The sequence below is a fragment of the Lytechinus pictus genome, chromosome 18 (assembly GCF_037042905.1).
Source record: "Lytechinus pictus isolate F3 Inbred chromosome 18, Lp3.0, whole genome shotgun sequence".
NCBI lineage: Eukaryota > Metazoa > Echinodermata > Echinoidea > Temnopleuroida > Toxopneustidae > Lytechinus > Lytechinus pictus.
In genome coordinates, this window is record NC_087262.1 from 18,544,804 (window position 1) to 18,559,011 (window position 14,208).

Consider the following 14,208-nt stretch of genomic DNA (forward strand, 5'->3'; position numbering starts at 1 on the left):
TTCACTTTTTGATGAATTAAATACTTGAAAATTCCTATTGATTATAATTTATAAATGTACATTTTTTTTCAAAATATTTGAAAATTGTACACCATCCTGATGTTTTATTTGTTTGAAATATAAATGAAGCAATCATTCCTGATGTTTGTAGAAGCCCAATAGTCAATACACTTTAACCCTATTGGAAATTTTGGCATCAAGCTAAAGATGTTCTGAATCAGTCTGAAACTACTCGTTGGGTGCATTCACGAGCACAGGACGAACTCCTGAATTTACATGTACAGATGAAAAATATTTGCATTTCACATTCTATCAAGATGTTTTATACTGGGATAGTAGTGGGTGTCAATTTTCCCATCCAGGGGCCTGAGGGGTTTCAAGTATGCACTTCAGGGGTGCAGTGTATTACCCTTTGCACCTTCTTAAACTTGAGAAATTGTGAGACCTCCTGGTCAAAACCTTTTTTTCTAGGCTGAAGATCATAGTCTGAGCAAGGAGATATCACCTCTATCTCCTTGGTCTGAGCTAAGATCATCTCTTTACACTATTCAAACATGTTTGACTATTTTAGAAAACAATTTTTATGAAGCTTAATTGGTTTATTTGTTCTTAATTATATTTGTTCTAAAATACAAAGTCCACAATTTATTTTCAAGCGATGATGGTATCGAGATATTTTAGGGAGTGATACATGTACAAGTAGCTTTGATTGTTCTTACACTGTAGGTTTACCCTACATAGAGTACGTATTGTAAATTGAACAAATAGACCTAATTCATACGCTGATAGAAATCCACCTCCGGATTGTGTTTGGAAGCCAACCAAAATTTCACCCGTTCTAAATGATGCAAATGATTATGTTTGGAAGATCAGTTGTTGTTGTTGGAGTAGAAAGATATCTTACGTGCATCTCCATTGCACTGGCATTACTCAACACATTTTGGGAAAGGGAAAACACTATGATTTCTTCAAAATTATTTTGTATTGCAACAGTAAAATGTGTTTATTTGGAATGTTGCTCTGTTGAATAATGTTATTTCTATTTAGTTAAGATGTACACAAATCTAAAGCAACTTTGTCGAAAATGTCTAGAAATAACATTAAATTTTCATCAAGATGTAATTGTATCACTTACCGGTATTTGATTTGATTATGAAGGTGACAAAGGGGAAGTTCCATGGAGAGTCTCATTTTCAACTTGCAGTTTAATGTCTAGTCTTGATAAAAAGATACAGGCCTCTACAATTTTTTTTCATCACTTACCCGACAGGTCAAGTGATGAAAAAATTTGCTTGCCCGATAGAAAAAAAAAACTGCCTGCCAAATTTTTTAAAATAATTATTTTGATCTTAATTATTCTTTTATGACCGTACGAGATCTACACTTAATTTTACAGACCTGTCAAGAGAAATAACAACAAATGAGAATCATGTAGTAAACACATATATGTGTATAACTTCAGCAAAGTCATGACATAGTTCTTATTGCCATCATTTTAGACATGGATCTGCTCATTTTTACTCAGTTTCACTAGTACACTGTAGCTTCACTCACACTATGCTTGCAGTTATAAAACTAAGTCACTGCCGATTGTGATGACAAAAATCACCAATTTTATTCTGATGACTCTTAATTTACTCGTTTAGGGACGAGAATCAGCTGACTTGCTCACAATGTAGCGCTGATTTATGGAGCATGCGCACACAGCGAAATAATGGGTTTCCCCAGCCTGCCTTCGTCATCTATTGCGCAAAGTAGTAGCGCATGCGCACAGTGTATTTTAGAGCTAAGATGGCAGAAATGCTTGCCCGCACGTTTTTTTCGCGCCCTGAAGATACATGTATTAAAATACCAGAACAAATGACACCTTGGCCATTTTGAAAACTTACATTTATGTAGGAAGATGGATACATGTATCTACTAAATAGTGTTGATTTAATGAAAATATCAAATTATGATTAAAAGTTCAATTTTTCAAAGAAGAAAAAGGGTACTCCTTGAGTCACTGATGTATAGGCCTACAGGTCTGTAACACTTTTATGAGAATTACAAATACATGTACATGTAAGTTCAGCCCATCATTGATTGGCTGGAAATTTCAAAATTTATGTTTGTTAATTTCAGCTGATTTCTGACATCTTTGTTCAGGCAAACGAACCAGATTTATATACATTTTGGTTACATAGATGGAATGTGTGTGAGCTCATTTATTTATTTTTCTGGTTCAAAATGTCCTGTGGGGTCTGTTATAATAGACTATGAGTGAGAGGTGGAGCTAACTAGGTGATCTTCCACCTAGAAACCTCTTTGAACTTGAATACCCATGGATGAGGTTAAGGGGTGCATCAAAATCAAATTGGGGTGGAAACAGACCCAGACCAACTCTTGGCTTGTCACCTGTTCTGTCAAGTTATTTACAAACTTGTTTATAGTTTAGAAACTAAACTTGTTTATAGTGTAGAATCCATACATTACCATGGATACCAAACAAACAATTTTCTTTTATATGCCAAATTTAGTTTTTACTGATTCTGTATTGAAAACTTTAAAATTTTGCTTACTGTTCTAAAGCAAGTCACAATCTTAAGTTTAAATGTATAATCTAATTTTTTTCATATTCGACTTGATTTTCTTTTTAATATCAGTTCTTCAGAAGCCATAGTGAATACAAAAATATTCATTAATTCAGTATGAATATGTACATGCAGGATTGTATGTTTATTTTAGAAGGAAAGAAAGAAAGAAGGAAGAGGGAGGAAAAAGAAGGGATAATCGTCATCTGGAGAAGAAGAAGAAAGAAGAGTAGACACTTAATTTGATCCAAATTGATATTGAACATGTGTATAGCAGACCAAAAATAAAGTATCAATCATGAAACTTCAGCCGATTTACCTATCTCTCCACTCTCCAGTCCATTCTATGAGTAGGCTTTGTGTAGATTCTCCTAATGTATTGTTCCTAATCCTGTGAAAATCTGAACAAAAGGTACTGTTTAACAGGGGTATGACCCAAGTTTAGGGACCACACCCTTTTGTTTACTTTGTTTACATTTTACAGTGAGTGCACAAAATGAAAATCTGCACACACAAAAATGTAAGCTTATCACTTTGTAAAAAAAAGAAAATGAATGGGAAAGGTAGGGGCTATTAATATTGTCATGACACGGCGCAGTCACATTTCCCCTACGGCAGCTGTGACTGTAGCATGAATGCCAGTCTTGAATTGCCCACTTGGGCTCAGGGCTATTTTGTCCCCAAAATGTTCAATAGAGCACTGGAAACTCAAAAAGGAGATGGAAAATCTCCATTCATTGCAATCTATCCAATGTTGCAGATTTACATGTATAGGCAGTAAGCTGTGAAAGTAGCTCCCAAAAATGAAAAAATAATAACCTGTATGAGAGGCGCACTCTGCATGATCATACAAAATATATCTGTCTTCTTTTTCACATACATGTACATTACATCTACTTGTAATGTTCTTGGCATTTAGTTGAAATGTTCTTTGTTATTGTTTTTTGCACAACAATCAAGATTCTGATTCAACAATCGAATCTGACCACATGTCACTGTCAGTTCTGGGTCAGTGGGAGGTCATTGGGACATTCAAAGGCGCTTCCATAAGAAACAACTTTCTGTATTGACTCTGTTCATAATGGGCATAGATTTGAGCACACAATACTTTGTGTCTGGGATCCCTTCAGAAAGGGGTGTGACTGCTCTTAACTCAAGGAAAGTGCATTCTTCTGAACCAGCGCACCAGAGCAGGACGTGGTGGTTGATGTGTTGAGTGTTGACCAGATGAGATAGTAGACCAAGCTCTGTCTCTGAACATATTGAAGCATTAAAGTTTTGTGCAAGATGAGTACAATGATTAATAATGGACTTGCGGGTGACAAGAAGGTATGTGCTTGTAGATGTTGTAAGATACTCTGTCCGACTTTTGTCCGACCGTGTACCCAAGTTAGTTTCTAGTTTTACATCAAGTGTAGCAAGAAACCCAGAAAGCTGTTAAAGCATAAGAGACTGACGCTTCTAGTTGTTGCTGGAAATCTGAAACTGTATCTGAAGGGTAATTAAATTTAATAAACCAATGATTTTAAATGGTAGGCCTAGATGTCTACATGGATTTGTTAGGTTTAAGACTTCCTGTAAGTATGAAGTTTGATGGTGGGTTGTTACTTGTGATGGTTTATTTCCAATTCATCTGATGCCAATTCGTCCAATTGCCAACTCGTCTTTTATCATTTGGTCTACCATCAGTTCGTCCACTATCCGCATGGTCTAATTGCAAATTCGTCCACTCACCATTTGGTCTAATAACCACTGATCCAATAGCCATTTAGTCATACCATTTGGTCTAATTGGACTAAGTGTTAATTGTGCAAAATGAATGAAAATAAAATCGATATTAGACCAACTGAATATGAGACGAAATGGTTATAGACGAAATGGTGATTAGACGAAGTGATGACTGGACCAAATGGTTGTTAGACGAAATGTTGATGGACGGAATGGCATTAGACTAAATGAAGGTAGACCATGTGGTGAGTGGACGAGTTGGCAGTAGACGAATTGGCAATTTGCCCTTGAGACATGCCTAGTCTGGGAACGCCCCACAAGTACATCTATATTCACAAGTATTGCAAATTAATACACTAGTTACCTTAAGTTACATAAAATCATTTTCTTTTCCTTTCCTTTTCATATGAAAAGTAACAAGAATGTTGCTTTCTAATATACAGGGAAAAATCATCTTAATTTTTTTTTTTTAATCCAAATGTACATTGTGTAGGCCTACATGTACATGTACATGTATATGCCATTATGCCCCCCCCCCCCCCCTTCTCTGCCCAAATCGTACATCTAGATGGTAGAACATGTACATTAGTACAATATTGTTTCTTCCTTACTTGATTAAACACTTCAAGCTGTTGCCATACTGTTCTTCGATCTACTCTCCAGTGAAATCAATTACACCATTAACTTTATATTTGCAAGGCTGATATGCTATTAATTAATTGGCAACAGGTGTGTTCTCACTTATTTTTTGGCAAGAGTCTGTGGCTAAGGGGATAGATTGTTCATTGTGGACATTCACATATTGAGACCCCCCCCCCCGACTTATTAAATTGAAATTTGTTAAATTAGATAAAGGTTTAGAAATTAGACTTTTAGAAATCAGTAGGCATACAGAAGGAACAAAATCACTTCAGTTCAGTGCAGTGATCGAGGCAATGAATCATTTCATGACATTTATGAGATTTTTAGTCAATACTCTGAAGGTTACTTGCTGACGTGGATCTATTTACCAGTATAAATTTTATTATGAATGGGGCAGCCATGTGTTTTCCCTGAGTTCTTCACTTCATTGGTTGATCACTATAGACTATACAAATTACAATCTGTTACAATACATGTACCTCTCCTACACCCGAATGAATTCACCCAAATGAGTTTATTAGGTGTACGTTTAAGTTGCAGCAAACAATTAAATTTCATGAGAAAGTCTTTAAAATCAAGGTTGATTGACACCATAGCCTTCAGTTTATTATTATGGATCTAGATCTGATACATTGAATTAAACTTAACTTTGTGAAATCTTTAATAGCTGAAAACCGATAATTCTGATGATGGCTAACACAAAAAGGCATATGTTGGACAGTGTATTAATATTGCTTGTATAAATATGCAACATTTTATATAGAATTCTGTGCTTATTTTGCTCATTTCTCAGCAATTACACAGATCTCCCAGAGTCATTTGGCACATGCCGGTATTTTTCATTCATACATACAAACACTTGGGTGGTCATAAAACTCTGATTTAAAATGGTGTAAAATAATGAATTTCTGCATTTCATCTAATAGCCTCGAAATGCAGCCTTCCTCATCGATAACTCAGAATCGTGTGTGAAGTGAATGGGTGTGCAGACATGGGGCACCATTTTTTTTTCAATCTGAAAATTACTGGCCTTGGTTTTATTCCCAGAATATCATATTTCTCTCATTTTAATGAGATTTTTGGTACCCTTATGAGAATATAAAGAAAATTAGGCTAATGATTAGGCCTTTGTACTGATTTTTTGTGGAATGAAAATAAATTCATGTTTAATCTTAGATTAAAGTTTTAAATGTGCAGATATCGGCCCCTTCATACATAATATTAACATGGACATGAAGACATTTTTCTCTTCTTTTTTTTTCAAACAATCAGTGAAAAAATGAAAAATATAGCTTTAAAAGCAATTACAGTTTTATATGTCTTTGCCTATCACCCTGCTATAGGCCTACATGTATGTTCACTAATAGGGTCTTTTTTACATTGATAAAATAAATATAAATTTTGTGAAGTCTAAAGTCAGATCTATATTGAAATGTGATTCTGGCTTGCTCCTACATGTATATTTTAATGGCACATTTTTCACAATTTATCAGTGAAACAGTAGTCAACAAGAAATAAAAGTGATTTAATAGATATTTGTGGTCGTGGACTTTACCATGGAAGAGGAATTTCAAGAGAGCGATGGGTCAAATATATGACCCGCATACCATTATTCCCATATGGGTTTCCTGTGTCAAAAGTTTCAAAACTAGCTGCTTTTTTTTTAAATAACTTGCTAAGATTTATAACAAGTTTACATTTGTGTGCAGTATATGTCTACATGTACACGAATTGATGAAGCAGCACAATAATTACTGTAATGCCTTACAAAGATTACATGTAGATATTATTATTAGCATGGACATGCAAGAGAATGAAGAGATTCACTTTCAAAGTGTGAATTAATTTTCTGATAAGGAGATTTTTTTTTGTCTTAAAACATGTATTGTAGAAAGTGTCATCTATTAAATCTGATCAGTATGAGATTATGGAAAGTTTCCAATAAATGTCCATCTGATCTCAAGTAAAATAAAAGATCCATGATATTTTTTTCTCCTACATAAAAACATTTCTCAAACATGACATTCCCAATTTCAGGGCACACTCTCTTGAGTATAATGAATAAAACTAGATCTATAATTGTTTAAAGGACTGATATCTTGAAAAATGAGCTTCTACAGTATAGGGCCGTCTGCACCATCCCGAAGTTTCAAATTAGCGCGCTATTTCTGATCCGGCAAATTATCCCGATCTGAAAAATCTCGAGATAGTTGGCGGTGCAGACGCAATTATCGCGCTAGTTCGTAGGATTAATCTCGAGATTGCAATCCCAAGTCAACTCGGGTTTATTTGCAAAATAGCGCGCTATTTTACGAATTATCCCGCTAATTCGTCGGTGCAGACGCACTCGAGATTGGACTCGGGGTAATTTATTCATGACGTCAGTCCATAATGCTATTCGCGTTCCACTTCCGCCTTGGTCAAAACATAAACACGTGCGAAAGTCAACTTTATACATGCGAATAGCGTTCATAAGCAACGATGGTGTCCCCACCAGTGAATGGATTTTGGGAGAGACCCCGGGAGACCAGACCGAAGGGGGAGGCGCTCATCGCATCGACGATGGTCATATTCAATAACAACACTGACAGCAGTGTTGTCTTATTCCTTCGCAAAATGTGAGCAAATACCATTTCTTTCCTCCTTCTCCCTCTCTCTCTCTCTCTCTGTCGTTGCCTCCTACTCCGCCATCATATTTCACGAAGAATACATCACTTCTTCACTCGCTGAGCTGAAAGGATTGTTGCATAACACCGGTTGAATTCGGCGAAAGTACTAGTGAAAGGTTCATTGCTTGCATATCGCGGGAAGTTATTCAAAAGCGCGGGCCGTTGAAACTCCAAGATCCGAAAGTGCGCATGCCCGGAATATCGGGCTTGTTGCCTCGCTCGAGCAGATATAGCTCCTCGTGGGATGGTGCAGACGGGGTTTCTGGAATCTCGAGATTAATCGCGAAGAGGGCTGATCGGGCTAAAATCTCGAGATTGAGCAAACTCGGGATGGTGCAGCACCGCCTTATGATTCCAGAAGGAGGATCTGATTTAACTGTCATAATTAAATGACCTCAAGTACTGTACACAATGGTAAAGATATGAATAGACATTGCATTTTAAAGAGACAGAACGAGTTACTTTTCAAAAGCAAAAGATAATTGACAATTAATTATCTTTAGGTGTAAACGTGTAGATGATGGCATGCTGAGGCCTACATGTATAAATACAAGTCATGAAATAATTATGCTGGTATCGGCATCACATTCTGCTCCACATTTTTTAAGACTTGTAATTTTTTTGTGTAGCAGATCTTTACATACGACTGTACAGAACATGATTGAGAGCTTTTCTCAATATTACAATCGCCTCGGAATAGTTTACTAGATAGATGGCGCGTAATAAATGCTGTGTTTATTGTTATTATTATTAAGTGCTATTTCATGTATACATTAAGCAAAGTTATTCCCTGCAAGTAGAGACCAATACAGTACAGGGGGCGTTTCATGAAAGGACTTGTCGGACGTTTTATCAGACAAGTCCCATTTTATCTGACAGTTACCATAGTAACAGTACCTCTCAGCCAATCAACATCAGAGAAAGATGTCAGATCTGACAACTTGTCGGATGAAAATGTTGATGAAACACTCCCCTGGTCTTACACTACCTATAGTACATACAAGACCCTCTACATGTACATACCTGTACATATACATGTAATAATCAATCACTTTGTCTATGACATGCAGCAAACTATAACACAAGCAAGATCCAAAATGGAAGACCGAACCCTATTGTTATTTAAAGTCATAGATCAATACCAGATCAATGGGGTATACAGGTTTGTATGAATGAACCGGTAAAGTTCGAAGGCAAACACTCTGAGAAGTGGGAGGGGCCAGCTAGTCTACCACGTCACCAACCCCTGAATGCAAACCTGTGCCACCTACCGGTATCTGGCAGTCCCCATACCTGTAAATGTGAACAGAATCTATGCAGCCCTGATGTACATGTACCTTTGAACTATGCTGGTACTGTACCTCATTATCAGGGTATTTAAACTCAGCAACTGTTAGGCAGTGTTCTTCTTTACCTTTATTACTGCTCTGGCGTGTGGACCCGCCTGCAATTCTCCCTGCAGTCTGCTACCTGTTGATTAAGCATAGGCAAAACACTTGGGGCCAATTTCTAGAATCAAAAGTGTTCCACTCTAAACTCTGTTTAGGAGATTTTTTAGTTAAAGAAAAACACTTCTTCTCATTATCTACTGTGTTGACCAGGAAGGTGACCCGGGAACTTCTTCCGAAATGACAGATCCGGCAGCCATCAACAAGTTGAACAACAACAACGCCAAAAATCCGGACCCCTACGGCATCAGAGCGGTCAGTTTTTCTTCAGCTGTTATGGGCTTCTTTCTGTGAAAATTAACATCTTCTCATTCCATTAATCGTCATGTTTTTCGTAATTTTTCCGCTCAATTTCACGTTTCTAATCAAAATGAATCTTTTTTTTGTCTTATACCATCTAGTTCTCAGTACATGTAGCTCTTCGTTCTTTCAACTTTATATGCGCATATATACATCATACTGATCATAGGCATAGCGTACATTTAAACTCTCAAAGATGACTCTATTCATAACACTTTTGTAGTTCTGTACCCATCTTTTAATCCGTTCATCGTACATGTACTCCAGTTTGTAAAAGCTGCCAAATGTGGTCATTGCATTGTGCATAATCTGCTAATCAAGATCAGCTCAAAAAATTTGAAAATGAAATAGCAATTCTCGCTACCCCAAATAGCGACTTCGCCGAGATCCGGGAAAAATCCCTGTAACGCGCATTGCATTATGGGATAGCTTTTCGGTATTACAACTTCCTGTTCGGAAGTCCAATGCACTGTTTTGCCATTCAGATCAACAGTGCCGTCATCCACAACAACACAACGTCGCTTTCGCTCGGAAAGTTCGTGATCACAACCCTTTCTTTCACGATACAGTTTAACAGCCTTTTCTGCTAAAGTCACTAATTCTGCCCGACGCTTTCCATATCCCTCTGTCAGTTAAGATTTTTTAAGTTCCAAAACTGATTTTTTTATCCATTTTGTGGTCGACGGAAAATTGAACGGAATGAATGCTGTAGTGTATATATTTAGCATCTAGTCGAATACGATCGTGATGTCAGGCCGGTCACTAAATGCAAAATTTTAAGATATTCATTTTTTGTTTTATTTTTTATAACCAAATAAAAACATGAATAAAAATAATTTTCACGTGAAATATATTTTCTATTTTAATTTATAATTCAAATGGAATCAAAACTGACCAAATTAAATAAAAAGTATAATAATCTGTACATATTACGCTGATTGGCATCGATTTCAGCGTGGTGGAAAACTCAGTATCGCGGACATGCATGACTCTGAACCGGAAGTGGTGATGACGACCCGACGGAGTGAAAATTATCTCGTCTCGCGCATTATGAGATTTTTGTTCCTATTTGGGGAAGCGAGAATTACTTCAAGGTATGGAGTTAGACAAGTATTAAATGAATTCATGCGCAACTGGTTTTTTTTATCATTGTCTCTCAGTCATTCAGAGAACATTACATGACTTTGTCATCCTAATTCATTGTTGTGTTCATTTTTTTATACTACATTGTATATATTGCCGAACACTTATAATTTTATCTTGAATTTAATTTTGGGTAGTATAAAGACTTGTTTATTTCAAAGCCAAATTTCCTTGTTTTTGTAAGTTTTTTCAAGAATCATAAAAAGTTGCTGGAAAACACAATTTCAGAAGTCTCGCTTTATAATCAGTGGATACTTTCAATACAATATAGAGAAAATTGTAGGGAGGGGTAACGGAATGGTGCAAGAAATATACTTTTTAATTGCAAGTCTATTTTGGGTCACGAAAATCAATCATAATTCCTTCAATTGATTGTAAATTTGTACTTGATTATTGATCTATTTCTGAGAACAATGACCATAAAGTAATTTGCTACACTACATTGAAAATTGATCAATCATTTTATAAATTTCAACCAAAATTTGCAATTGGTTGCAGGTGAATCTGTATTTTGTAAGTCCAGATCATCAATATCATCAATGCATGCGAGGTTCCATTTTGAAAACAATATATCTATAGGCTATATAGGCTACAATTTTCCTTTAACATTTCTGATTAATCATACTGGCTTCTATATATATGTATTTAATAGATGGTGATGGGATAACTTCATTTCAAATAATATTTGCTGGGCATTTAAGATGCATGTACAATTAACAACAGTTAAGCTACATTTAAAAGAAAAATGAATTATATTTAATTATTTTTTCTGAGAACCATTTGAAATTTCTCCCAAGGTTCAACAACCATACATTTCATTTTTTTAACACATTTAATTTAATACATTTTTTTTTACATTGAAACGTTAAACATATCAGCTTCAGTGAAGTTCTGTCCATTGCCATATCTAAACCCCCCCCCTCTTGCCCTTGACCATGGTATTTATGAAGTAAATATTAGCTGATATTTTTTTCGATTTCCTCAATCACTTCTTCATACTTCTTCATTCTTGTTTGTAATCAATATAGGCCTATACTGTTATCTATAGATATTTATGAAAATTTTCTTTACCAGTATGCCTACTTGGTCCCCTGGGTGACCAAAAAATGTTTTAAATCTGGCTTTTTTTCTATTTCTGAAGTATGTATGGGGCAAAAATTTCAGGGTACATTCTTCATTATAACTTTCATATAATGTATCACCAAACTCATGGGAAAAGTGCTTGAATTTTCCTGCTTAAGATAAATAAAGACACCAAGAACAGGTGCTAAATCTCACAAAAAAATGGTCAAAAGCAACAGTCATTACACTTTGTAACACTGGGATGTGATAATTCAAATTCCAGTATTATTGAACCTTCAAAAAAGCTTTTGACATGCACTGAAAAACAGCTTTACACATCATATATCAATTGTATCTGTACTATTTTGTTTCAATGTCCATATGTGCCAAACATGGCAATTTCACATTCCAATACTGCATGTTCAACATACAAATAAATTGGATTAGTCTCAAGTACATTGTAACAAGAATTGTTCATTCATTTCATTCAGTACATCAACCAGCATAATTGTCAATGGAGGAAGGGGTCACTAATCATCTCTGTATATATTTCTTGTTTATAGTGAACTGTCATATACCTGTATTTATCAAGCTGGCACTATCCTTTACCATTAAGATAAAATGTTGAGGGTAGATGCTGGTGGAATAATAATGCTATAAAACCAACTAGCATCCTGCTTCGGTATCATGTAATGGCATGTTCTTACAAGCAGTTGATAGTAAATATTATTTACCAGCATATTTGTATTGCTACTGTAAAGGCCCCTACCTACACCCCCCCCCAAAAAAAAAAGAGAGCGAGCTGTTGTCTCCACATGTGCTTTGAAAAGATGTGAGTGTGAAATATGTTACTTTATCATTTATAGTCTTTGCTTATAAAGTTAAACCCAAACGGCTCATATCAGCCTTATAATATGCAAGTTTCTATTTGAATAATTCATATTTATCATCAAGTTTTCTTCTTTTTCATTTTTAATTATATAAAATGTAGCAGGGTCTATGCATGGTCGAGGGAAGAATGTAAATGTGTCTTGTTTTTCAGCCAATCAGATTGAGAAATTTCAGTAGATTATAACAGCAATACTGTAACAGTAACAGTAAAGATTTAAAAAAAAAGACTTCTTCATGACAATGCTCCATGGTACAAGCCCCTGCTTGATATTTTTTTTAATAACTTTTTTAGATAAATGAGAGAAATTTTGTATGGACCAATCAAATAGCACATTTTTTTTTATAGATACATGTAGCTAAAAACAGTTGCTTGTAACTTGCCATAGCATTGGGTAAAAGTGTAATGAAAATGCGCCAGAACAGTGTGATTTGAACAGTAAGTTAGTAATTATGTTACATGCATGTTGGAAGCATGTGCTACAAAGTAGTTGATATATTTTAGAGCAGTCATTTCCTAAGCTTAAATTTCTGACCCGTAAGACATGTATTCCTGTGCATATTTCACCCACTTTTTTTTGGGGGGGGTGCAAATCTCAATGAAAGGAGATGCTAGATGAAATAAAACTTGTGATATTTCAACTTTCATCATTCAGTATTATTTTAGTTGGTTAAATTCCGTTGTAATATAAAGCATTGCTTTAAATTGCTCTTGGCATTTTTCCCATCAATTGATTATTTTCATTGGGGAACTTAAGATTTGATAAAGTAAAAAAGAAAATATGAAAGTAGGTCAGTTACAATATTACAATTCTGCAAATTAAGTACAGCCTTCAGGGGTTGCTTTTGACGATTATAACAAAAAGAAAGTTATTAAAATGTTTAATTTCAATAGCTTGCAAGCAGCTACAGTACATCATAATGTACATGTAGGCCTATTGTGGCAGTTGTATAAACACCCTTTTTTATTTTCTTAGGTCAATGGTAAATCTCTATCCTGCTTATTTTTCACCATGTCAAAGTTAATTCAAAGTTTATTTCAATCAATCAATTATAATGATAAACAAATATGATATAAACATGGGGTTGGTAGCCCTTGGAAGTGAAAAAAAGAAAAAAAAAATTGTTGGTGGGGGCTTGGAGCACCACCATGATACAATTAAATACAAATCAATATAAAACATACAGAAAGAGTAAACAACAAATAACAACACTGAAATACAATGAAAAAAACAAGGGGCTAATATAGAGGAAATATACAAGCAAACAACAAATAGTGACCTACAGTGCTATTGGCAGGATTTTCATACCAAGAGAAAAAAAATCATCTTTCAGAAGTTTAACAAAAGAAATATGAAAACAAAAATTGTTTGATTGTTTTACTGCCTTAGACTGTGCTTATATGATCACAAAATTTCAAGTGATTATCGACTTCTTATCTACAGGCAATTTAAGTTCAAAGGTTAATATTTAATATACGTGATTCAGTTATATAGAGCTATATACATGAAGTGCAATCCTGTACTGTACACAATGCACTTTGAAATGAAGCATTTTTTAGGGTGGACCTGATACTATCGATCAAATATTAAATTAATTATTATCGATTGATCCCCCTAATGAGTATTAGAACAAGATATTTATCAATGGGCAATATCAATTACCATGGTATAATCTAGTTAAGGACCCTCGTAAGGGCAAATATCTGGTTATGAAGTTCAAGGAGTAATTATTAATAAAGTTGTTTGCCAAATC

At 35.1% G+C, this 14,208-nt stretch overlaps 1 protein-coding gene across 1 annotated transcript in view; it reads left to right on the forward strand.

Annotated features, from left to right (window-relative positions):
• The first annotated feature begins 3,329 nt into the window (after positions 1–3,329).
• The window catches only part of LOC129282173 (bifunctional 3'-phosphoadenosine 5'-phosphosulfate synthase-like), a 28,492-nt gene continuing 17,613 nt past the window's right edge, over positions 3,330–14,208 (forward strand). The window contains exons 1-2 of the mRNA XM_064112725.1: positions 3,330–3,902; positions 9,214–9,315. Coding sequence (XP_063968795.1) covers positions 3,861–3,902; positions 9,214–9,315 — 144 coding nt within the window. The 5' untranslated portion in view covers positions 3,330–3,860. The remainder of the gene's footprint in view (positions 3,903–9,213; positions 9,316–14,208) is intronic.